The 26,371-nt window shown below is 37.2% G+C and overlaps 1 protein-coding gene across 1 annotated transcript in view; it reads left to right on the top strand.

Moving 5' to 3' along the window:
- The window catches only part of tgfbr1a (transforming growth factor, beta receptor 1 a), a 45,980-nt gene that overhangs the window by 8,491 nt on the left and 11,118 nt on the right, over positions 1-26,371 (top strand). Inside the window, exons 2-6 of the mRNA XM_048162512.1 lie at positions 8,394-8,627; positions 13,837-14,076; positions 14,740-14,970; positions 15,667-15,834; positions 18,992-19,148. Coding sequence (XP_048018469.1) covers positions 8,394-8,627; positions 13,837-14,076; positions 14,740-14,970; positions 15,667-15,834; positions 18,992-19,148 — 1,030 coding nt within the window. The remainder of the gene's footprint in view (positions 1-8,393; positions 8,628-13,836; positions 14,077-14,739; positions 14,971-15,666; positions 15,835-18,991; positions 19,149-26,371) is intronic.

Genomic DNA, 26,371 nt, shown 5'->3' with positions numbered 1-26,371 from the left:
CTCTGGAGTCTGAGGCTGATTTGGGGCTTGGAGAAGTTTTGACATGCCCTGACATTTGTGCTTTTTTCAGTTGTTCATAAACATATAAATGACAAAAGTGTCATTACACTGTATTCAGCACAAACTAGGCTACAATAATATGTGAGGAACATGTATGTACATGTTTGTATTTTTGAAGGAATAATGTTTATGCGTGGTTATTGAAAAAACAAAAAACTTAAGTCACTGAAATAAGGCCAAAAAAAGTATATTAAATCTGTGTTCACAAGACTTTTGGGTATTGGAGGTTGTAGACTAGAGTTTTTGCTTCAGAATTATGTAAAAATTATGCTGCCTACTCCTTCATATAAAACAATATATTGACTTAGTTTTTGTAAGACACTTTTTGTCAAGAAACACAGTATGCGTGGAGGAGTGAATCTGCATGAATAATGGGCCATTTACACCTGACAAGACAAAAGAATCACATAATAATGACATGAAATGACTTGCATATTAATGAGGCCTTTCAGTCAGGTAGGCTGTGAAAAAAAAACAATAATGTCTCAGCTCATCATAAACAGCAATACTGTGAAATATTATTACAATTTAAAATAATGGTATTCTATTATATTCTTTAAAATAAAATGTATTTTTGTGATGCAAAGTGTCTGAACAATTATGTTACCTCTATGGCATTTCATATAGGCTTTTAGCTTAAAAGCATGCACATTTGGAGAAATATTGATGGATTCTTATATATTTATGTCAATTTTCTATACTGAGAAGTAATATTTATTGTCATCACTATGAGTGCTGGATACTGTTTTTTCAATTCATACTTGCAGCCGGAGGGCGCTCTTTACACCTTTAGTTCACAAATTATTCTAAAGAAGAAGAGGACATTTCAGGAATGGTGTTTTTAATTCATACTTGCAGCCGGAGGGCGCTCTCTGTACACCTTTAGGCCACAAATTCATATGAAGAAGAAAAGGAACTAGGAACTAATGGCATGTCTTCTAGAGATCGCCAACCATTGCTTTAACATCAAAATAAACACTTTTCAAGACAATAAATACACGATTGAGACGATGAATGCATGTATTGCCTCTGAATTTGCGTCTGAATAGCGCTGGCTCCGTGGGCGTGGCCGCGGCCGCATTAGCGGATAATGAGCTGAATCACAGACTTCTGACATGACTCTCTTTTCATACAGATTACATAAACACAGAATGTTTGTTTTCGATTTGACTTGCACTATTTAAAACCTGACATTTCAACGTTTCTTTAGACGCAAGTGTCATTTTTTTTGTCATTAGTATTCATAAGTTACAGTTCATTTTCTGAGAACTATCAGATTGGACTTCGTTCAGAGGGAGAGGAGAGATCACGCATCATGTTAGTTTTCTTTATTTTACAAAAAGCACAACATTGTGTTTTTACTCTGAGTGTACACAAATAAAAGAAGACATTCTACAGTTTCAATTGATATATTACTTATGTCTCTATGACAAGAAATGACGGAGTATTTTAAGTCTGTTTTACTGCAATGTGAAAAAAATCCTGCAAAACGCGCCGGCGCGTTTTCAGACCTCAGGGAGTTAATCGTCCAGCCCTAGTTTTAAATATGGATATTTTTCTTACAAAAACCCATCCCTTCACCTCAGAAGGCCTTTATTAACTCCCCTGGAGCCGTAAAATCTGGCCCCCCTTCAAACCATTTTAAAGCTTTTTTTTTTAAGGATATTTCTAAATATATCTTCGATTGTGTTCGTCTGAAAGAAGATAGTCATATCCACCTAGCATGGCTTGAGGGTGAGTAAATCATGGGATAATTTAAATTTTTTGGTGAAATATCCCTTGAATATTTTTATGGAAACTATTACAGTTTTTTTTTTTTTTTGAAGTATGATTTCAATTTTTATTTTGAATAATGTACATCCTTGTGAAATTCTTGTGTGCGAGACTGATGTACTACACGGAGGCCGCTTTTTTCTTTTTTTTTTTCTTTTTCTGGGTCGTATTCACAAAAATCCAGTTACAAAAAATCCTTTGTGTCCTTTTTGTTACAAAAATGTAGCTTGCCATTTTTTCTGAGGCTCAGGGTTGTTATGGTTAACTAAAAAAAAAAAAACTAAAAAAAAATTGTTACTTGAAAATAAAATAAACCAAAAAATAAAATATAAAAAATGTACTTATTTCATTTCAGATAAAAATTAATAACTAAAAACTATAAAGACATTTAAAAAACAATAAGTAATAAAAATACAATAATTTTTTTTTTTTTTTCCAGTTTTTTTCAGTTTTTTTTTTTAATGAATAAAAACTCAAAATATTTTGTAACATTGTGTCTTTTACTTTCACTTTTGATCAATTAATGCATCCCTTGAGTCCTAAATGAAAGTAGTATTATTATTATTTTAATCTTAGTAGTCCCAGACAGTAGTGTTTGTGTTTATGTTTGTCAGGTCGGGTACCTTCATCTTTGTTATGTAGATACTGATTCAGATCTGCATGTCTGGGTTTTGTTTTGTCTACCATTTTCTATATTTCCTGTGCTATTAAAAGAATGTGATCCTTCCTTTCCAGTCACCCAGGATGGAAACCTGCTTTAGTTTTTAGTACTAAATGGAAATGCCAGCACACTCAGTTATTACTCATTACATTGGCATGGCTGCAGTTTAGTCCGTGCTGTCTGGACACGCCCACTTCTTTTTTTCTAGCCTGATGAATTTTCAGTCCTATCGCAGTGAGTGAGAAAATGCCCAGCCATAACATGAGCTCTTCATCTTGTTTTGTATTTTAGTACTTTTCAACAAACATCATCATTCATCCAATGTTAAATGAACAAACGACTTGAATAAAGACAGTTTGAAATGCCAGAGTGAAAATAGGGCAGACATAAGATATTTACAATTACAAAAAAAAAAAAAAAAATCTATCAAAAACATGTTAATACATTACATACCTGCATTAATATACTAATTTTACCATGTTTTACAAGCATTGCTGTAGTGTTGAGGTGAGGTGACTGGATGGGTGTAGGCTCAGAATGATTAATGGGATTTTTAGGTAACTGAAGGCAATGGGTTCAGCATGTGCTGCAACTACAGTTGCTAAGCGACAGAAGTAATTGATTCTTTTTTTTTTTTCTGTGGTTGCATTTTAAGTATGGAGATAGACATAAAAAAAACTATTTTGTGTCATTTTCCATCAGAAGACAGATTAACTAGGTAAACCTAAACCAATCCTTTAGTTAGCTAGGTTGTTCACTCACATTCACCATTTGTTTTGTTCTTTAGGTGTGTGTTGTGATTAAAATTGAATCAATAATAAATGTGCTGTATAAAGGTGCCTGCCAATTCCCATCTGTTAACTAATGTAGAAACTTCAGAGGCCTCCATAGTGTATTATTGCAATTATTAATGGCAGCTTTTGATTAAACCTTTTGATATTGGTTAGTTAGAAACTCTCATTTACTTACAGCTTCATTCAGAGGAGTGACTGTGACAGCCCGCAGCATACATTGCATACGTAATGACCCCAGTGGGCGCAGAGTGAGACACTTTGTTCGACTTTCTGCTCCTTATCTCTTCTCTTAGGGAATCACTAAATTGGAACATTGCTTGATGTAAAATCTCACACCTATAATCAATTAATGTTGAAGTTGCTAACATGACACAAGGTTTTTCTCCTGTTGGGCCAACAAAACTGCTCAAAATGAAGTATGATTTCAATTTTTATTTTGAATAATGTACATCCTTGTGAAATTCTTGTGTGCGAGACTGATGTACTACACGGAGGCCGCTTTTTTCTTTTTTTTTTTTTCTTTTTCTGGGTCGTATTCACAAAAATCCAGTTACAAAAAATCCTTTGTGTCCTTTTTGTTACAAAAATGTAGCTTGCCATTTTTTCTGAGGCTCAGGGTTGTTATGGTTAACTAAAAAAAAAAAAAAAAACTAAAAAAAAATTGTTACTTGAAAATAAAATAAACCAAAAAATAAAAATAAAATATAAAAAATGTACTTATTTCATTTCAGATAAAAATTAATAACTAAAAACTATAAAGACATTTAAAAAACAATAAGTAATAAAAATGACAAAAACAGCAAAATTACAAAAAAATAATACATTAAAATATAAAATAAAAACATACAAAATATTAATACAAATTATACTAGTATCTCAATAAAATAACTTTTAACTTTATTAAATGTTTCAAATGTATTTTCTTGAGAATGTTTGTTTGGTGACTTGCTGGTGAAAAGAAAAAAGCCAATGCAGCTGTTTCTTCTCTTGATGCAGTATCTTCTTAGAACTTACAGTTCAAGTCAGATTTGAAGTGATAATTTATCCAAAAAAGAAATTTTGTCATCATTTTATTTACTTACCCACAAGGATTTCCAAACATTTTTTTCTGTGGAATACAAAAGGAGATATTTTGAAGAATATCCTGGCCACTCTTTCCAATATAATGAAAGTGGAAAAAAGACAAAAGCTCATGCGCTATTTTCTAAGTGCTCTAAAGCCATATGATAGATTTGTGTGAGGAACAGACTGAAATTTAAGTTGTAGTTCACTAAATATTAAAGAAGCACCGAAATTTTGGCAACTGAACATTTCCGGCCGAAATGGCTGTTTTCTGTTGGTGCGTGAACTAAACTTCACTAAACATTTGTAGCGTGCCTGCCATCCAGAAATTGCATTAAGCTTTGTGCTTTGCTACTTTTAATATGAAACAGTTTCAACTTTCACATTTTGTAAATTTTATCATGAAATTCAAAGAATAAATGTCATTTTGGCTTTTTAATACAGCGTGACAGATCACTCACTGTAGCCACAACAGTTCAAGCAGCAACCAGTGTTAATTTCGTTGACAAATAATTTTCGTCATAATTTTCGTCAACGACATTTCTTCACGGACGAAAACGAGACGATGACTAAATAAAAATGTGTTTTGAATGACTAAAATCTACTCTAATATTCGTCAACGAATAAAAACGAGACAAAAATGAAAGAGAGGGACGATTTGGGAAGATATCCAGGCAGGAATGCTGTCCTGTGTGGAAGATGCGCACATTTGAAGTGTAACGTGCTGATCTAACCGCGGGAAAGCGGCGCTGTTGCGCGCTCTACAGGCTCGCGCAGCAGCACTTCAGACTGCTTAGTAATTAATGAATAGCGCACATTTATGCCAAGAGATTGCTTGTAAATTAATATTGATGAATTACGACAATGTTTACTACACTATGTTTATATGGTAATGTGTTGTAGGTTGTAAGAATGCATATTTATCTCCCTCATTAGTAACCTGCTACAACGCAGGCTGCAGACATTTCAGAATAAGAGTCACGGTGTATTTCGGGATGGTTTATAATTGTTATTTTTTTCCTGGTCATTATTGTTATTTTGTTTACACAATAAACTGTATTTAATTTAATTTCTATTTAATTCATAGTAAACTACTGTATCTTCTGTCACAGGAAGGAAAGACATTATTTGACCTATTATTCAATATATTTTACAAGTATAAGGGTTATTATAGTTAACTAAACCTAAAACCAAAGAAATCTTCATTATTTGAAGTAAACTAACTGAAATAAAAAATAAATATATATAAAAAATGTGAACTTATTTTATTTCATCTAGTTATAAGCTTTACCTTAACCTGAGGTATTAAAATAACAGAAATAAAAACTTAGACATTTAAAAGCGAAAACTGAAAGACAAAATTACAAATCTAAAACTAAAAATCAAATCTAATAAAATTTTAAACAAAAACTATAGTACCTCAATGATAAGTGTGTCAATCCCTGAAATATGCTGAATTTTGCTCTTTCGTGTCTTTTTGCACTTGAACGGTCAAAAACCGTCTGCTTTGGCCAGCAAAGTACAGTTGGGTGAACATAAACAGTTTGGGAAATATCAGATGTACCTATATCAGTGTATAGGATCTGTGTATTGTCTGTAAATCTTATGATATTTAGTCGACTAAAACTAGACTAAAACTAAAACAATTTCCGATGACTAAAATATGACTAAAACTAAATGGCATTTTAGTCAAAAGACTATGACTAAAACTAAATCAAAATTTGCTGTCAAAATTAACACTGGCAGCAACATGTATCAAGCTCACATGAATTGATCATCTCTTTCTTTACTTCTAGTTATAGCACTAAATAAACATAAATGAACATCAGAATAAGTTGAAAGATTTAAAACGACTTGGTGAAATGTATCATGTCTCAAGTAGCCTAATTTCTCAATGTGTTTCAACTTTTCTTTTTTTTTTCAGTTTCAGTTTCGGCCTAATGCATCCTGAAGTTTCGGTTTCGCTCTAGAAAGTTCATTTCTGTGTAGCACTAGTACATTTCTTGACATAGCGATGTCTGATTCATGAATGAATCTTTCTCTTCAGTCTCTTCCGCAATGGTTAACAACACAAGCAAGATTGTCAGTGAATAACAACTTAAATGTTTGTGTCCTTTCTGCAAAGCTATGGAAGTTTTAGTGCATGAGTCATATGAAACACTTATGAGATATTTTGATGGTTGTTTTGTGTCGTTTCTGAAGCTACAGTTCTGATTCATTGCAATGAAATTCAAAAGAGCTACCAGCACATTATTCAGAATTTCTCCATTTGTGTTCCACCGAAGAAAGTCATATAGGTTTAAAAGTAAATAAGTTAAATAATGACAGAATTTGTTGTCTGTATGCTAACTATCCCTTTAAACGTTCTGTTTTTTGGATCTTTTCCTGCCTCTTTTAAATGCCAATCATTTTGCCACATGCATCCTCCTCACAGTGAATTTCTAATAGGGGTAAATGAAGTGCTGTTGTGAAGTTTTGTCTCTTTTTCCATTTCATGAAATGTTGCTCCAATTACCACTAAAGTATTTTTCTCCTTCCTGCTGTTTTTCTTTCTAAAGAGGCTATTATCTGCATCTTGATGTCTGAATCTATGATTATTTCCTGTGGCATGTTAGCAAGCTAAAGAGAATCACTTAACCAATCAAAATTTCCACTGTAATTACAAAAAAAACAAGTGTAGGATGTACTTCAAGCATCATATCTAATACACCAAAGACAAATGTTCATTCTTACATAATCTAAATAAAACCACAGCAGATATGGTATGTACAGCCTGTGTACAAAACTTTACCATTTTGAACTGCATTTATACTAAGAGTTGTTTTTATTCAACCCTTCCGATGCTTTTTAACTACATGGTCTTTATTGCTCTGAGTTAAGGAACTTGTCAGTCATTTCCTAGGTGTGAATCAGGAGATAAAGCTGATGAAAGCAACAGTCTGTTGCGAAAGTGCATAAGGGGAGGGATGCATGTGATTAGTTTGAAGCCAGTCTGTAAATGTAATGTTAGTTCTTTGCATAACCTGTGACTACCAACCTGTAAAGTTAAGGGATGGTTCACCCACAAATGAAAATTCTCTCATTATTTATTCACCCTCAAATCCAAACAACATTGGACCCAATTAACTTTTACTGCAAGGACAAAAATAGACATTTTTCCACAGATAAAGTCATAAGTTTGGAATCAATGACAGAATTTTTGTTTTTGGGTGAATTATCGATTTAATGGGTCAGTATCTTGGTACATTCACTTAGGGTGTACTCACACTAGGCACGGTTGCCTTGAACCGCGATTATCCCCCCTCCCCACTCCCCCGTTGGCCCGCACTCACACTGCACTTAACGTTCCAGGCCGAAATGCACAGATACTGCCTAATATATTTATCATTTATGCCGTGCACTTGACGCGTTGCGTGCAAATTGAGGCTATTAGGACATCGCAAAAAGATTTGTCAACACAGAAAACACTTCATCACTGGATAGATTTTTTTTTTTCTTTTCGTTTATTGAAAGTTATGTCAGCTGCATGTGCGGGATGCCTGTCAGAGAGGTAACATTCTTTTGAGCACTATTCACACCCAGCGGTTATACAGGGGAAAAAAAATCTGAAACATGGATTCGGTCTTCCGAACTTTTAGCATTGTGCCCATTGATTTAGATTATTATGTGTGAGGGAGAGAGAGTAAATACAGTTTGAAGACAGAGAGAGTTCGCACGCACGAGGGAGGAGCTCTCTCTCCCCCAGTTAACATGCGCTCTATCACAAGTGCAGCAGTCATCTGCATCACTAATAAACAACTCTCAATAACTGATCAAATAAGGCTTTGGCGGGACAAAAATTTGTTTTGGCGGCTGCGAAAAAATTTTTAATGTAGGAAAAACCCTGAAAGGAAACTATATTACATTTTCTCAAAATTGGTCAAATATCAGATGAATTTTGTACATGGCTTAATCTGCCTAGGACACTTCCTGTGCTGTTTAACAAGCTGACCATCTAAATGTATCCAAACCTAGAGTCTCTTTCTCTCTCTTTTCTGAATCAGGATTGCTGTGTTTTTGTGAGCGATGTGTAAATAGGACATGCAACACAACCGGCCTGTGTTTTGCGTTTGTCACAAAGTCTGCCGGACAGATCGTAATACAGGAGGGTCAGTGCATTCAGCAAGATCAACTTTACCCACCGGACAGGCCTTTCCAGTGTGCCCCCTCCAACACTCTCAAGCATCCATACTGCTGCGACACTCACATGTGCAACAAGAACCCAAAAGTCAGCCCAGGTAAGAGAATAATGTGATCATGATGACTTTTGAGTGGGCTTGTTTTGTCAAGAATTTGTGACTCTATAACGTCAATATGTCAGAGTTTGTCAGAATATCCGATTTCATATTTGGATTGGGGTTATGTTGTCTGGCATAAAATTATGCTTTTTAAATTACTTTACATGTTGATTTTGGTTATAGCATGCATTGTTTTTTAGTGTGGCATCCAATTCTGTGTTCACCTTGGCTCTATATCAGCTTAATTTATTTTTGTGATGACCTTGAGCTCACAGACGTAAGACCCCATTGTGTCAATGCATTTCCATGTCGATGTTGGATATAAAAGACGTATTGTGTCCTGAAGTAGTCTGAAAACCTTGGGAGTGCACACTGGCTATTATGTTACAGACAGGGACGTTTAGTAATGAATATATGGCTCTCATGCTCTCCACTTTACAGTGACACTAGGGACATAAGTGCTCTTTAAAGCCTGCTTTGTTGCTTAATTATTTCATTAGTTTAGATTAAAAGAAATTGTGATATGAGACTTTGATGTAGTCTACAGTAATGTACCAAAGATAGATAACTCAATTATTAATTTGTGTTTTTTATGATGCTTTTGCGTTGTCATCACAATTATGACTATTATCATCACAAAAAACACATGATTATTATCATCACAAAAATTATCAACATTTTTTTGGGGAAAAGTACATTAAGCTTGATGTTATATAATGTTAATGTTGTTTTAACATTAATGAAACTTCTCATTTCAGTAATTTATTATGAGCTATTATTTTATAGCAGGTTACAAAAGTAATGTTTATTCTATTTATCTTCTATACTGTAAATTTATACATTCACTTAAATTAAGCATAAAACGTTTAGTGTTTTAATTTTTTAATAGTCTTTTAATTTTTCTTTTTTTTCTTTTTCTGATCTGATCCATGTCATGTTGTGAATGACGATTATTTTATTTTATTTTTTATGCTAGTGCATGAATTGCTTCAGACCGGTCTTAGACCACATATCACAAAAAAACTTCCATTGCAATAGAAATAGGCTTGATGAAAATAGTTCACTTCTCCAAATCTGTTTAAAGGGATAGTTCACCCAAAAATGAAAATTCTGTCATCATTTACTCACCCTCAGGTTGTTCCAAACCTATATAAATTTCTTTGTTCTGCTAAACACAAAGGAAGATATTTGGAAGAATGTCTGTAACAAAACAGATCTCATCCCCCATTGACTACCATAGTATTTATTTTTCCTACTTTGGTATTCAATGGAGGATGAAATCTGTTTGGTTACTGACATTCTTCCAAATATCTTCCTTTGTGTTCAGCAGAACAAAGACATAGGTTTGGAACAAATGGTGATGACAGAATTTTCATTACTGGGTAAACTAAGTCACCAATCAAAACAATCTGTTAGTATAAATTGATACAGACACTTTTCACCACAGGAGCTCAAAAAAGTCTCACAAAAGACCTAACAAAGAACAAACAACACAGAGGAAATATCACATACCAACAAGAATAGCCGTCAACATAGTTTGGGTGGCACATTCACATGCTTTCACCTTTTTAATGTTAATAATAAAGAGTTTCAATAGTTCAACCAAAATGTCTTGGTGTTAGTTCAAATTGAAATGCAGAGGAGCAGAGACTGACATTACCATGAGTGGATGAACAACACAGACAAAAAAAAATTTGCTGAAAATTGATTGTCGGATAGTCAAAAGAATGACTTTCAAAGTCTCACTATCCTATTGTGCATATTGAATAATAAAGCAAGGCTGTTTTTTTCCAACTTATCCACATTTGCCAGAAAATGGTTTTGGCGTGACCAAGGCTTTTATACAACTTTTGTTGTATAACTTTTTTTTTTTACTCAAGGTTTTTTTTTTTTGTTATTGAAAGGAAAAAGAATAGGTCCGTCAGCTCCAGTCCACTAATTTGGAGCGTCTCGCGCACAGTTAAGTCTTCTCGTGCGCGCGAGCCTTTCAAAGATACTCCTTTGCCCCCTGAGCACACGAGTCTTTCAAAGATACTCCTTTGCCCTCTGAGCGCACGAGCCTTTCAAAGATACTCCTTTGCCCCCTGAGCGTGTGAGTCTTTCAAAGATACTCCTTTGCCCTCTGAGCGCGTGAGCCTTTTCAAAGATACTCCTTTTCCCTCTGAGCGCACGAGTCTTTCAAAGATACTCCTTTGCCCTCTGAGCGCGTGAGCCTTTTCAAAGATACTCCTTTTCCCTCTGAGCGCACGAGTCTTTCAAAAATACTCCTTTGCCCTCTGAGCGCACAAGTCTTTCAAAGATACTCCTTTGCCCTCTGAGCGCGTGAGCCTTTTCAAAGATACTCCTTTTCCCTCTGAGCGCACGAGTCTTTCAAAGATACTCCTTTGCCCTCTGAGCGCACGAGTCTTTCAAAGATACTCCTTTGCCCATGAGCGCACGAGTCTTTCAAAGATACTCCTTTGCCCTCTGAGCGCGCGAGCCTTTCAAAGATACTCCTTTGCCCATGAGCGCACGAGTCTTTCAAAGATACTCCTTTGCCCTCTGAGTGCACGAGTCTTTCAAAGATACTCCTTTGCCCTCTGAGCGCACAAGTATTTCAAAGATACTCCTTTGCTCTCTGAGCGCGCGAGCCTTTCAAAGATACTCCTTTGCCCTCTGAGCGCACGAGTCTTTCAAAGATACTCCTTTGCCCTCTGAGTGCGTGAGCCTTTTCAAAGATACTCCTTTGCCCTCCGAGCGCACGAGTCTTTCAAAGATATTCCTTTGCCCATGAACGCAGAAAGACGCATTCGGCACATGCACACGCGCACTGTCCGTGGTCATAAAAATTTGGCTGTGCAGCCACTGTTCAGAGAGTCAAAGCTAGACCACAGTCCAGTAAACATTTCTTGCTTGCGCCGACTGAAAACACATGAGAAACATCATGAGACAGGAGAGACTCGGAACACTGAACGGTCCATGCATGTGGATTTGGATAAAACAGTTAATCGATTTAATGCCGTGCCCGAATGCCATTTATCCCTTCACAGTGGCATATAGCGGATGGGCATGCAGGGCTATTAAATTATTTTTCTTATTTTAATGCTACTTTTATTATTAAATTAATATTGCAATTCATTTGCCCCGTGATATCATAGTGCATCACTGCATAACCAACGCACTGCGGGGACAATAAAATATTAGTTAGCTTACTCCTCATTTAAAGAACAACTTGTTTAACACAAAATAGTTCTCAGTTCACGAAAAATTAAAAAAAAAATCTCACTATGGGCCACAAGAGAAATATTAAGAAAATAAATTATATTCATCTGTCATTGTCTCTAAGAGAATATGCACCGTTAATGCGGTATCAGATGCCAAAAGCTCAGTCAGTTTTTACTTTCAGTTTCTGTAGTGAATAGGCCTAATTGACTGGAGTTTGAGACTTTTTCACCCGCATAACTCTCACGCAAAGTTTGCACATTGTTTGTGTGATATCAACTGGCTCGCCTTCATGGTTTAAAATGAAAATATTTTCCATATTGCGACGTGGCATTTTTCTTTATCACCAGTTGCTCGCAAAATGATGGACACTGATTCACATATCTTCCCGTGATAATAAAATGAAGTGAATTATTAAATAAATTAGTAAATAAACAACAAGCAAACTTAAACTTGTTTGCTTAAAATTTCTGCGAATAATTTGCTGATGCAGGTACAAAAAAAACCTCTTTTTTTTTTCTTTTTTTTTAAATTCTTGACCCCCCCCCTACCCGCAAATGGCTGGAGCAATGGGTTTGCCAAACATGTTAGAAAAGGTCTCAAAAACCCCAGTATTCTAGCAATTTAGGGCATGACCAAAAGGGTCCACATCAATTTTAATCTTTAAGCCAATCTGTCCTTGGAACAATGGAGAAGATTGACAGAAGATGAATGTATTCTCTGAATTACTTCCTGCCAAGCATCATCTGATATTTGATCCTCCATTTCTTTTTTCCATTTCTGTTTTAAAAATTGTAAGGCACCCAGATTGTGCAAATTGAGTAGTCCATAGACTTTGCTTATGGACTGTTTCACTCCTGTTCTCAAAAATAGAATCCATGAGAGATTGATGAGGACAATAGGGGAAGCAGTTTGAATTTGATGACACAAAGCTTCTAAGTTGTAAATACCTATAAAATTGTGTGTTAGGATTCACAAATTTCTAGACTAACTGTTCAAAAGAGGCAAAAGTGTCATCCAAATATAGATCATGCATTGACTTAAAGGCGATCATTTGTGTTTATAAAGCATATACAGTTGTATTTTTTTTTAAGAAAATGACCGATCTTTTCGCTAGATAAGACCCTTATTCCTCATCTGGTATCGTTTAAAGCCCTTTGAAGCTGCACTGAAACTGTAATTTTGACCTTCAACCATTTGGAGGCCATTGAAGTCCACTATAAGGAGAATAATCCTGGAATGTTTTCATCAAAAACCTTAATTTCATTTAGACTGAAGAAAGAAAGACATGAACATCTTGGATGACATGGGGTTGAGTAAATTATCAGAAAATTTTCATTCAGAAGTGAACTAATCCTTTAAAGGGAATTGAAGAGGGGGCATATCTGGAATCATCGAGCCAATTGGCATTAGTTCACTCTTTTGATAATTAACTTTATAGCCAGGCAGTTGGCCAAATTCATTAAGTAAATTTAACAAATTTGGAAGACTCGATGTTGTATAACTTTTTTGACTCTAAAAGCCCCCCTTTTTCTGAGACAGTATTCGAAGGCCTTCTTATCCAAGTTGATATGTAAGCTGATGGTACTTCTGTTGTAATAAAAACAAAAATATGATGTCAGTTTAATGTTGTACATATTTATTTTTAGTGTTTGTCTGAATTGAATTAATATTAATATAAATTTAAATTATTTTTAAGACATTGGGGCCCCCCTGGAAGTTTGCTGAGGTCCACTTTTGGGCTCTGGTCCCCTGATTAGGGACCACTGGTTTACAGCCTAAAACAGGGTTCCTTAAATCCAGCCCTGGAGGGCCACTGTCCTGCAGAGTTTAGCTCAAACCATGATCAAACTCACTTGCAATTTTCTATTAACTCTGAAGACCTTGACTGGCTTGTTCAGGTGTGTTTGATTAGGGTTTGAACTTAACTCTGCAGGGCAGTTGCCCTCCAGAACTGGATCTGAGGAACCCTGGCCTAAAGCATGTGCTTTGCTGCTTTCTGTTTCAGAGTTGCCTGATATTGAACCCCAGTCTCTGAGTCCCATAGCCTTGGCCGCAGTGATTGCCGTCCCCATCTGCATTCTGAGCTTCATGCTGGTGCTGCTCTTCTACATGTGCCATAATCGCTCCATTATCCACCATCGTGTGCCAAGTGAGGAAGACCCCACTATGGACCACCCGTTCCTCGCTGACGGCACTACGCTGAAGGACCTTATCTATGACATGACCACATCTGGATCAGGCTCAGGTATTTTACATACTACTATTAGCTCATTATTGTTTGCCTTTCTTTCTAAGAATCCAGTTGTACCCTTTTTTAATATCACTTAATGTACAAAGATTCCATCAAAATCATTAAATTCCCTTTCATTTTTATGTATTTGGAGGATGTTTTTTCCTGTATTACTCATCATCAACCTCAAAGTATGCTCAAGCCAATTCTTTACCATAACCTTTTTTTCAAAGCCCCTTGGGAACAATTGCGGATGTTAAATTGACAGTTTAATGCTTTCCGTGAGTTATGAGCCTCACGCCAAGCTGGAATCGCTGTAAGCTTTATCTTTAGTCTAAGATCTTAGTCCAGACGCTGGACTAAATGGTTTTGTCTAGTTAAGAAACACTGTATATTTGGCAGTGTATTTGTTTTTTTAAGCACCTGGATGACTACACAATGTCTGATATGAGATAATGAGTCTTCATTAAGTGTTCAAGGTTTGTCTGGTTCGCATGGCTCTATTATCCCCTGCTGGCAGATGCCGTAACTACACTGTTTTAAGGACAAAGCATCTTTCTCCATTTGACAGTAGACGTTGTTGTGTATTCTGACAAAATATATATTTTTAATGATTTGTAAGCTTGAAGTTGACTTTTTCTGTATTTTTCCCTGACTGCTTTTTCTTGTCTTCTATAGGTTTACCACTGCTAGTGCAAAGGACCATTGCCAGGACCATCATCCTCCAGGAAAGCATAGGGAAGGGGCGATTTGGAGAGGTGTGGAGGGGCCGCTGGCGTGGAGAAGAGGTGGCAGTGAAGATCTTTTCCTCCAGAGAGGAGCGCTCTTGGTTCCGTGAGGCGGAGATCTACCAGACTGTCATGCTTCGTCATGAGAACATCCTGGGATTTATTGCTGCAGACAACAAAGGTCAGACAACAATGAAAGCGCTTCAGTTCCATTAAGTTTGATTGAACCATATTTGCTCTCTAGCCTAAGTATGTTTAGGAAGGTAGTACTTCACATTTCTGTGGTGTTATTAGTCAATTGTACTATATATACAGTGTTTTACAGTCAGCGATCTCACAGGATAACAGGGAATTTTGAAAGTTTTGATTTCCAGGCCCAGAAAAATAAATATGATAAAATTCCTGGAAAAATCATGGAAAATTATGTTTTTTTTTTCTTTAATTATTTTTATTATAGGTTATTATAGCAATGTTCTTGTTCTGCTCTGCTCTAAAATATTCTATCAACTAGATTTTGCTCTTTGTGAAACAGTCTTTCAGCTGAAAGTAACCCGGATCACTCATTGGACTATAAGTGTGTCGTGGGACACATGGCGGCCCAGGAAGTCATATGATTCATTGAGCCACATTCAAATCTTGTTATTAATTTTATAATTTACATAAATCAGACATCAGCTGCCCTCCTGTTTAGATTTTGCCATTGGATTTGTCCATAAAAAATTTTTTTTTTTTTTTTAAAGATATGTGTCAGCATATACAATAATGATCTCAATAAAACTACCCAACCAACATTCAGCAAAATGTATAAAGTATTTTGAGCTGCCAGAACCTAGAAGTGTAAAGCATTGAGTGGTTCTGCTCTTTCTATGCTTCTCAGATAACGGCACATGGACTCAGCTGTGGCTGGTTTCTGATTACCATGAGCACGGCTCCCTCTTTGACTACCTGAACAGGTACACGGTCACAGTGGAGGGCATGATCAAGCTGTCTCTCTCCGCCGCCAGCGGTCTGGCTCATCTGCATATGGAGATTGTGGGCACTCAAGGTGAGTCACAATATACAAATAACTTTTATCTTTTATCCTTCCTGAAAAACCAAACAAACATTTTCATATAAATAGGGATATACTGATACCAGTATCGGTATTGGGCCCGATACCAAGCTTGTGTACTTGTACTCGTAAAAATACCCCCGATACCAAAGACCGATACCTCACGTGACGTAACTGACAGAATTTTCAATGCACAGAGACACCAGCGGCAGCAGCAGAAACAATGTTAGCCTCAGAGGTGTGGAAATACTTAAAAATTAATGATGACAACCCACACATTGCGAACTGGGAGGAAAAAAGTTCCTGAGACAAATTGTTCCTGGTAATTTCAGTGGAAACGAGGTTTTAGTACTGGTTCACTTAAGCCGCTTTTCCACCGCAGGAACTTTACCCAGGAACTAGGGGTGGTACTCTGTTACCAGAGCCAATTTTCAAATCAGTTCTTTGTCTTTCAACACACAAAGCACCAGCTCCAAACCAGAAAAAGTGGTTTGTGAGTAGCACCAAAACATTGCTGGGCTGGAAGTAAGAACCGCTTGCGTCAGAGGCTGGGGGCGGGGTTACCATGACCAACAAGAAACTTGTGACCGGCATTTTTGAAATAGCAGCTAATCGAGCTAATTTTAGTTCGATTGTAATCTCCGTCTATATACAAATTACGGCGAGCCATGTTTGGATGCTGATGTAGGTTCACAAAGCCATGAGCATTAATAGTAGCGAAATGTCCACCATTGTTGATGGAAGGTTTGTTCGAGATGCATCAGAGCAGCGCGGACCGATCGGCGGGTGACATTGGAGTGCCGCAGGTCCGCGGGAGCGTTTCTCCTTGTGCTTTGGGATCGTTCTCGCGGTGCTTTGATGTCATGTGCCGATCGCTCTGCGAGAAGCCGATGCATCTCAAACAAGCTTGGTGTGTTTGTGTTTGGCGCTGCAGCGCTAGCTTTGCTGTGAAATATGAGACGTATACAGTGACGTAAAACCTGGCACTAGCTCTGAACTAGTACCCGGTTCGTGCTGTTGGAAAGGGGGTATGTGTGTTTTGTTTCGGGTAAAAATTTCCCCCTCAGAAAGTCCCTGCTTGCGAGGTAGGACTTTTTCAAAGTTCAGGAACATTCGGGGGTGGGACTTGGGTGATGAACATGCTGATTTGTTAAGTTCACTCAACATTTTGATTGGTTGACTCCATGCAGAATTTTATTTCAACCACCATTTTAAAAGTCTGTGCAGTAAGAGTTGTTTGCTATTCGAATCAACAATGGAGTTTAAAAAATATGACCGATGGGCCGACGACGAGGTTCAGGCTTTATTAAGCTTATACATGGAGGACGAAATCCAGTGGGAACTGGAAAGTCGTGCACAGTCCTATGTCACTTGCCTAATCTTCACGTTACTTTAGCCCACTATGGAAACGCAGACAAGCAACAGGTCTGGGGGGGAAAAAAGTTCCTGGGACAGACAGTAATTTCAGTGGAAAATCAGGTTTAGCGTTCACACTGTTATTTTTAACACCAAACCTAAAAATACAAAAAAACAGCTTTTATGATGTATATTTAGAGATGGAACTTACCGAACATCCAAAACAATGCTGTGTGCTAGGCTAAATGTGCTCGTTGTATGATAGTATTTTTACCAGTTGTGAATTCATGAAGAACTTATGAAATGTGTAAAGGAGTCAAAACAGTGGCAGGAATTCCTCCGTTAGAAAACAGACACATTAGAAAATCTTCTGCAAGGAGACGGTGTTTCTGATGCCTGTACCAAACTGTAATGGGCAGCGTAGCTTTTCTATGAAGAGAAGTATGCTAGATGCAAACTCCTCAACTTTCAGTCACAACTCACTTTTATGAGATCAAAATAGGTTACCTATGGGATTTGCATAGATCCAATGAGAAAGTGTTTTATGGGGGGTGGGGGGGTCTTACAAGGGTACTTGTGAACCTACAAGGGTAAATAAAGAACTGGTTGTAAAGAACAAGTACTGTACAGTGCTTCCTTTACTCTTTACTCTATATCGTCTATAAACGATAATATTTTATGTATTTAAAGTCTGAGATGTGGGAACGGTGAAGAGAGAGCATTTATTTCCATCTAATCAGCCAATACCATCTTAAATTGCATGCATAGCACTTCATCTTTTATAACATGACCCAATGTTGATTTTGGTAAAATGTTTCAACAATGTTAATTTTTTTTTTTTTTTGGTGAAAAATTACAGTTTTGGACATATAAGGTAATAAAATAATTAATTAAAAAAACCCTTAAAGTAACTACAAGTGAGCATGTAAAACAAATATCTTTAAAAAAAATTTCATGCGGAGCATACCCCCTGCCCCACGCAATGTTCTCACGTTTTTTCCCCCTTACCTGTTTGCATCCCTGGCTTGAGCATTCTGTCTTTTTTAGGATCTCTTGTGACATCACATCCTGTTATTAGTTTGCTTAGATGCGCAAGTCGACTTGGTCCAAATGAGTAATCCCCTGATGCTATGTATGACGCAGGATGTAGGATGTTTAGACGCCTCTTGCTGTTCAAACAAATAGGGCAGGGCAACAAACTCAAGCTCCTCTCTTCTCTTATGTCAAAATGCCTCCAACATTTCTCTTTAAAAATTTTTGTTTTAGACTTATAATTCGAGACTGATGTTTTGTTTTGCTCTATCCTCTGCGCTTCAGCAATCGTCATTGCATCATGCGTCTGGTCAGAGGTAACTGTTCCGCTCTTTGCCGCAAATTGATGCGTAAAAAAGTTTTAAATATGGATATTTTTCTTACAAAAACCCATCACTTCACTTCAGAAGGCCTTTATTAACACCCTGGAGCCGTATGGATTACTTTTATTACTGATGGATGCATTTTTTTTTTGGGCTTCAAAATGTGGCCCCCATTCACAACCAAGGATATTTTTAAATATATCTTTGATTGTGTTTGTCTGAAAGAAGATAGTCATATACACCTAGGATGGCTTGAGGTGTAAATCATGGGATAATTTTCATTTTTGGGTAAACTAACCCTTTAAGAAAAAGACTCAATTAAGATGGAAGAGATATGATTTATTGCTCTTCTTTTGGAGAATGTTAGACATTTTCCTTTATCAGAGGAGTACTGATTTGAAGCATGTTTCATGCTGTACTGCATCTTGTCCAATCCTCAGGTAAGCCTGCCATTGCCCATCGTGATCTGAAATCCAAAAACATCTTAGTGAAGAAGAATGGTACTTGCTGCATCGCTGACCTTGGATTGGCTGTGCGCCATGACTCAGCCACAGACACCATTGACATTGCACCCAACCACAGAGTGGGTACTAAAAGGTCAGTAATTCATCATTCTGCACCATTCACAGTGATGTGTCTAGATCCAGTCTGCAGACTCACGCTCTGCCACAGTGTTTGCTTGAGATGAGGGCTTTGTGTGCCTGTGAATATTAGGCCCTGTTTACATCTGGTATTAAGATGTGTTTTGGTGGATCGATTCACAAGTAGTCGAGGGAGACACATTCCTGTTTAAACCTGGTATTTTAATCCGTCTCTTTTGTCCACTTTCAACCACTTCTTTCCTGTTTTCTTCGAAGGGAGGGTCTATGGACAGGTAAATATACAGGGTTTTTTTTCACTTTTTTTTCTCAGATCTTTTCGATCTAATTGCTCAATTTACATATGAACGTGCCCAGAGATGACGCAAAAATGCATGGAGAGCATCAGCTTACGTTTCTGCTCTGACAGCCCCAAGACCATGCCGAACACTATGGGCCAGATTTACTAAACGGGGCAAATTAGCATGAGAGCGCAATTCCAGAAATGCGCAGATGGGAGTGGCAAGTTTTGCGCATGATCTACTGTTGATGCGCAAATTAAAGTACGCAGACGCAGTCAAATCATTTACATAATGACCAACGCAATCTTAAGAGCTGCACAAATTAGCGTTGGGACGCAAATAAGCAGAGCTGATGCTCATCAGGTGCGGGTCAACACAGGCACACTCTCTCTCTCTCTCTCTCTTTCTCTCTCTCTCTCTCTATATATATATATATATATATATATATATATATATATGCCAACATGGCTTGGTAAATGATATGTTCAGATAACATCTTCATCTGGCATTCCAAAGAAATTAATACGAGTAGAACCACACTCCCTTTTACCACGTGCTCTCTGCTCTCTGTGGTGTCTCCTCCTAGCAGTAACAATTGCAGTCATGGCGCAAAATGGGTTAAGACATGCTTTTTTTGGGCGTTAAATAATGGCGCAAATACCAGTAAATTGACGAGGTCAAACATTAGTGAATCGCGTTGCGTGATTCATTTAAATATTCTCCTCCCATAAATTTTGCATCTGAAAGGGAAACTCCTACAAATGCATATGCGATAAAGTCAGCCGCAAAAACAACTCAGTCTACACCTTTTCAGCACTAATTTTGCACTGCATGTCTTTAGTAAATCCTGACAGTAGTTTTTTAATGCCAAAAGAGGGTTTGCGCTGGCACAAGCTGTTAGTAAATCTGGCCCTAAGAGTGTGTGTTAGAAATCAGGAATGGTGAGAGAACATTGTGCTTGGTACATTTTTCATCTTCAAACCAAACTGGGTCTTCAGCCCAACCAAACTGGGTCTCCCGTCTGGCTAGCGCTCTTCCCATAATGCTGACATGTTAGTTCAGTAGGCAGAGAGTAGGCGGTCTTTTGTGGCTGTTCAAACACATTCAACCACATGAGCGTCTACACTACGAAAGCAATCCGGTCAAATGCGTTTTCGTCTACCTCTGGAAGTGGTCAAAAATGGACAAGCTCAAAATGGTTTAAACCCCGTTTACACCTGTATTTAGCATCATCCACTTGTGGATCAACCAAACACACATTTTAATACCAGGTGTAAAAAGAGCCTTAGTGTTGTGAAATGACCAGTGATTCACGTTTTTGCAAGAGTGAAATGTGAGTGGTTTCTTAGGATAGCACTTAGAGCCTGTTTGTTGCAATTCAGTGACATAACATCTCTTTCACACTTTCACAAGAGGGTAAAAAAATCCCAGAAATAAAAGTCACATAATGCACGCTTTTTTGCCCCCTCATCCAATCACATCCAGACAGATGCTCCTGTAGACAGGTATGTTTTTTTTTAAATTGTTTGAAAATGCAAGTAATACAAATAATTACTTGATTGCACATGTTCTATGATAAACATTCTATCATAAAAGAATACATTTCTTAGAAAGAAAACTTTATTTAAGTAGTAATAGCGTAATGTTATATTTTTAGTTATATTATTTATAATTTTTTATTAATAATAGTAATCATTTTATTTTATAATAATTTTTTTTGAAAAAAATCAACAAACTGCTTTACTGTGTAATTTCGGCGCTGAATTTACTATAGATTTTTATAATGTTCTCATTATAATGCTATGTATATGGCAGATTTGTGCTATATTTTCATCTACATTATTAAGTGATTCCATAAATCGCATGCGCATTTTCGAAGCCTTGCAAATTATACGAATTAGCCTATGCTATTTAACAAATATGACGAAAAAAGCACTGCTGCATTATTATAACATCAGTATTTTTTTTTTTTTTAATTTTTTTTTTTTAATGACCATCTCAAATAACTCAGATATCGGGCATTGCATTTGAGCATGAAACTATACACTGATATGCAGCGCATTCAGCATGTTAGGCTAATAAATGTTGATATCCCAACGCATCCTATATTAGATTAATCAGATGTAGCCATTACAACTTTCATCTGCAAAAAGTTCACGAATGCAAACGTGAGTGTAACTCCGATTGCACTATAAAAACACAGCCACTGAAAGCACAACAAAATCTATTAGGCTACATAGTGTCACTATTGTAATTTTTTTATTTATTCTAATATTTCAGCAATATTTTGGATTCAATTTGCACTTTCTGATCAAACAAAATGCTGTTTTACAGTATGAAAATCACTGATGATTATTGCTAAATTCATTATGAATAGAATTTAAAGGATATTTTCAGCGCAAGATAAAAGCTTGGCGCTGCACAGCCACATTGAACTGTATTTTCATCTATCTTGTCAAAGTGAAGCCAGACATCACTACGTGACTTTGAGGCCATTCTCTCTCAGGTCTTTTGAGGCATGCTGTGGCAAGCTAAACAATCAGAGCTCAGGGCGCCACCCAAAGTGCTGCAAACCAATCAGGAGAACATTTCAATCATCGTTTACATGATCGATCGTTGTTGTCACGGTCGAGTACTCGATTGCTGTTGCACATCCCTATCAAGAACCAGCATGAATACAAAGAGTACATTTCTAAGAATTCAGCATTGTGTTTTAAAGGGGTGGTTCACTGTTTTTTTTCTAGGCTTGATTGTGTTTATGGGGCACAGTTTAACATGTCTTAATGCTTCGTTTTTAAAAAAATGCTGTATTTTTCATATATTTTACCTTTATTCTACACCGCTGTTTCCATTGTCATTTGAACGGACGGATTGACTTCCTGCTTCTATGATAGCACTCCCTCCAAAATACGCAATGTGCTCAGATTGGTTAGCTGGCCCAGTGTATTGTGATTCGCTGAAGCGTCCGGAAACGCCACGCCCCTTACCATTAGTTGTGGAAATGTAAATAATAGCATCTATATTATCAAATTGAGCCCGAATCAGACCCAGATAGCAGTAATGATGAAAAGGGTCAAGCAGAACCTCTGCAAGCACGGTTTATTTCCGTTTGTATTTGTGTCAAAGTGTTTAGATATGCTGTCACATGTAAATGTTACTGCTGTTTGTTAGTTTTTAATATACAGTTTTATCCTGATTAAAGCTTTACTGTAGCTGAATACATGACTGAGTAGTAGTATTTTTGTAAAGTAAGCATTTAATTTATAGCATGAGAGAAGTATGCAATAGAATTTAGCTAACTGGCTAGTGAAGCAAAAACACGGTGGTCTTTGTTTATATCCTTGATGCAACCAATAATGGCAACAGAACTATACATTTAAAAAACATGTACAAGCAATAAAACATACTTACAGTTAAGGGCCCATAAACAGCAGTTTCTGCTTTTAAAGTGGGAACTGCTTCATCTTTCAGTAATAGCCTTGGTGCAAATCCAGCATTGAACTCGTGTAGATTCTGGAAGCTGTCTTCCGCTCCGCATCCTGTGTAGACAGTGGTTCTACAGTCTATGGTGTAGACAATATCACTCTTTTGATTTAATACTCTTTTGACGCGCCGCACCGCTCGCATCCAGTGTAGACAACTCTTCCGCTTCCATATGTCGCGTGACATGGCCTCGCCCATTTTGTTGCGTGTCCCGGGGGCAGAGTTTTGCAGGGTTTATGATGTCACCAACCCGGGAAGAAGCTCGTTGTAGTTCAAACCGGTTGTTTTTGTAGGCATTAAACTGCCATGATCCAAAATTGTTATGCAGGCTTCTTTTGACATACTCCGTTGGGAGTGGGACCTCACTCCTAAGGCATTCTCAACAGGTCTGAGGTCTTGAGTTGACTCAAAGGACACTCAGAGGGTGAGACGTGTGTTGTGAAGGACAGTGCTGCGGGCACGCCATTCCCCCTGTTGTCACCACAGGAGTGTGTCACATCTAATATACAGCGAGAGGCTCTCAGCGGTGCGCCCATTCGCTTCTGTGCCCCCTGGACACCATTCGCATACACACACACACTACAATAGACTACTCTTGGGTGTAACAGGCTGTGGCACCCACACACTGACACTCAAATTTTTCAGTATACAACACCCACTACCGTCTCCTGCTGTGATCATAACTGAATGTGACTTTTGAATGTCAAAGTGCTCCCTCACAGCCTTCTGTCCCCCTAGGGTTCACTTGAGTGATGTTGTCTTGCTCCGTTTTCTCGGTTTCCAAAGGAAATCCATGTTTTAGGCCTCTATGTAACCCACAAGACACCTTCACCAGCTGAACCTTTAATGCTCTGCCTTAAACACATGACAGAGCAATCCTACCTCAGCAACTGTTGCTGTCTGCCATAATATCAGAAGTACGGTTTTAAATTTAATTTTACATAAATTACTAAAAAAGTCAAATGTTGTTGCTTAACAATAGTCTTTCACCCTTCATTCCCAAATGAACATATATCAATCCCACCAGGATTTTGTAGGACTTTTTTCTGATTTTTGCGGACCAAAATTGTTCAATTTTCTGCATATTTTCTCTGATATTTTGGTGGTATTTGTAGCATTTTTTCAATGAAAACCCAGGGCCAGCGCTACCTATATGCAGAGCAGGCACTTGCCTAGGGCCTCGGGCATGGAAGAGGGGCCTCCATTACCATAACATCCCCCTAGCAAATTCTAGGCTTTTTTTCCATGGGATATATGAATTCACAGTGACTCTCACCTGTAATTAAACCAACTATTGTCTTACCTTCTGAATACATGAAAAAAGTTACGAAAATGCAACTTTTCTGCAGCTGACTGACTTTAAGTCATTGAATTATGATTGCGCCGACACGATTGTGGGGTGCAAAGCCAAAGGCTAAACAGGCACGCAAAGAAGTGCAGTTTGTAATGTAGGTGTGCGAGTTGTCATCATCTCTTTAGGATTGATTGTAATGTAAAAAATAAACATGTTCTGACGATCTGCGTTATTTCTGGCCGCCGACGTGTCCAGACACTTTAAATTTGTGTGTAATGAATGACATCATGTCAGGAGCTACCAAGATACTTAAGTAAAAGCAAAGTTCAGATTCAAAGTTGAAGAGCTAGAGTAGGCTATTACAGCACTAGAGTACTTTTTTAATGTTTCAAAAACAGTACCTGAACTGTCTATATCTTTTAAAGGTGCCCTCGAATGAAAAATTGAATTTATCTTGGCATAGTTAAATAACAAGAGTTCAGTACATGGAAATGACATACAGTGAGTCTCAAACTCCATTGTTTCCTCCTTCTTATATAAATCTAATTTGTTTAAAAGACCTCCGAAGAACAGGCGAATCTCAACATAACATCAACTGTTACGTAACAGTCGGGGTGTACGCCCCCAATATTTGCATATGCCAGCCCACGTTCCCAACATTATCATTATGAAAGGGATTAGACAAGGGCAGAACGTCTGGATCTGTGCACAGGTGAATCATCAGACTAGGTAAGCAAGCAAGAACAACAGCGAAATGACATGATCCATGATATCATGATGTTTTTAGTGATATTTGTAAATTGTCTTTCTAAATGTTTCGTTAGCATGTTGCTAATGTACTGTTAAATGTGGTTAAAGTTACCATCATTTCTTACTGTATTCACGGAGACAAGAGCCGTCGCTATTTTCATTTTTAAACACTTGCAGTCTGTATAATTCATAAACACAACTTCATTCTTTATAAATCTCTCCAACAGTGTAGCATTAGCCGTTAGCCACGCAGCATAGCCTCAAACTCATTCACAATCAATGTAAACAATATAACATACAATACTCACATAATCCGCCGCATGCATGCCGCATGCATGACGAACACTTTGTAAAGATCCATTTTGAGGGTTATATTAGCCGTGTAAACTTTAAGGCACTGTTCAAGGCAAGCGCGAGCTCTGTGGGCGGAGAGCACGAGATTTAAAGGGGCCGCAGCATAAATCAGCGCGTTTATAATGATGCCCCAAAATAGGCAGTTAAAAAAATTTATTAAAAAAAATCTATGGGGTATTTTGAGCTGAAACTTCACAGACACATTCAGGGGACACCTTAGACTTATATTACATCTTTTAAAAACATAATCTAGGGCACCTTTAAATTCTGCTGTTTACATTACTGTTCTACCATAATACTTACAGTTTTCAAATATTGTTGTTATATTTATTAAAAAAATAAGAGTATTTTATAATTAAGTATTAATGCTTGGTAGTTTGTCTCTTTATCTTTTACTATAGTAGTTGATTTGTGTAGCATATACGCATTTTAAAAAATAAGGTTCTTTATTGGCATCTGTCTGTGGTTACATGAAGAACTTTTAAAATCCACGGAACCTTTCCAAGTTCTGTTACATTGTTTTAGAATGTTCTGTACACAAAGTAAAAAAAAAAAAAAAAAAAAAACTGAGGTTTTTTGGGGAACCCAAAGTGGTTCTTTTATGGCATCACTGTAAAAACTCCCTTTTGGAACCTTTATTTTTAAGAGTGTGTAGTGCATATTTTAAGTATTGCACTGCAATACATATGATAATATAGTCTAAATTGGCATGAGGTTCATTTACTGAAGTGGTTTTCCTTTTTTCATTTTACTGTAGGCCGCATAGGCGGAGCGTGTGTAAGGCTTAGCCTTCCCCTGGCCATGGGTCAAAAATTAACGGGGGTTCAGCCAAAAATTCAGCTGCACATGTAAACTAAATCAAGTAATAAAGTGAAAATGAAAATTAAATGAAGTGTCGATTGTGGCATTTAATATAGATCTGCTCATGTTATGTCATACTTTTTACACATTTTACAGTGTTGCGCACTATAACCAATCACACACAATTCTGTTGAGCTTACAATTGCAATGGCCAATCAGAGGCATTCAGATTAGTCATCGCTGAAATGCCAGAGTTTT

Source organism: Megalobrama amblycephala, linkage group LG17 (assembly GCF_018812025.1).
Source record: "Megalobrama amblycephala isolate DHTTF-2021 linkage group LG17, ASM1881202v1, whole genome shotgun sequence".
Classification (NCBI taxonomy): domain Eukaryota; kingdom Metazoa; phylum Chordata; class Actinopteri; order Cypriniformes; family Xenocyprididae; genus Megalobrama; species Megalobrama amblycephala.
The sequence above is the reverse complement of the archived record's forward strand: the minus strand, read 5'-3'. Positions and strand labels throughout refer to the sequence as shown.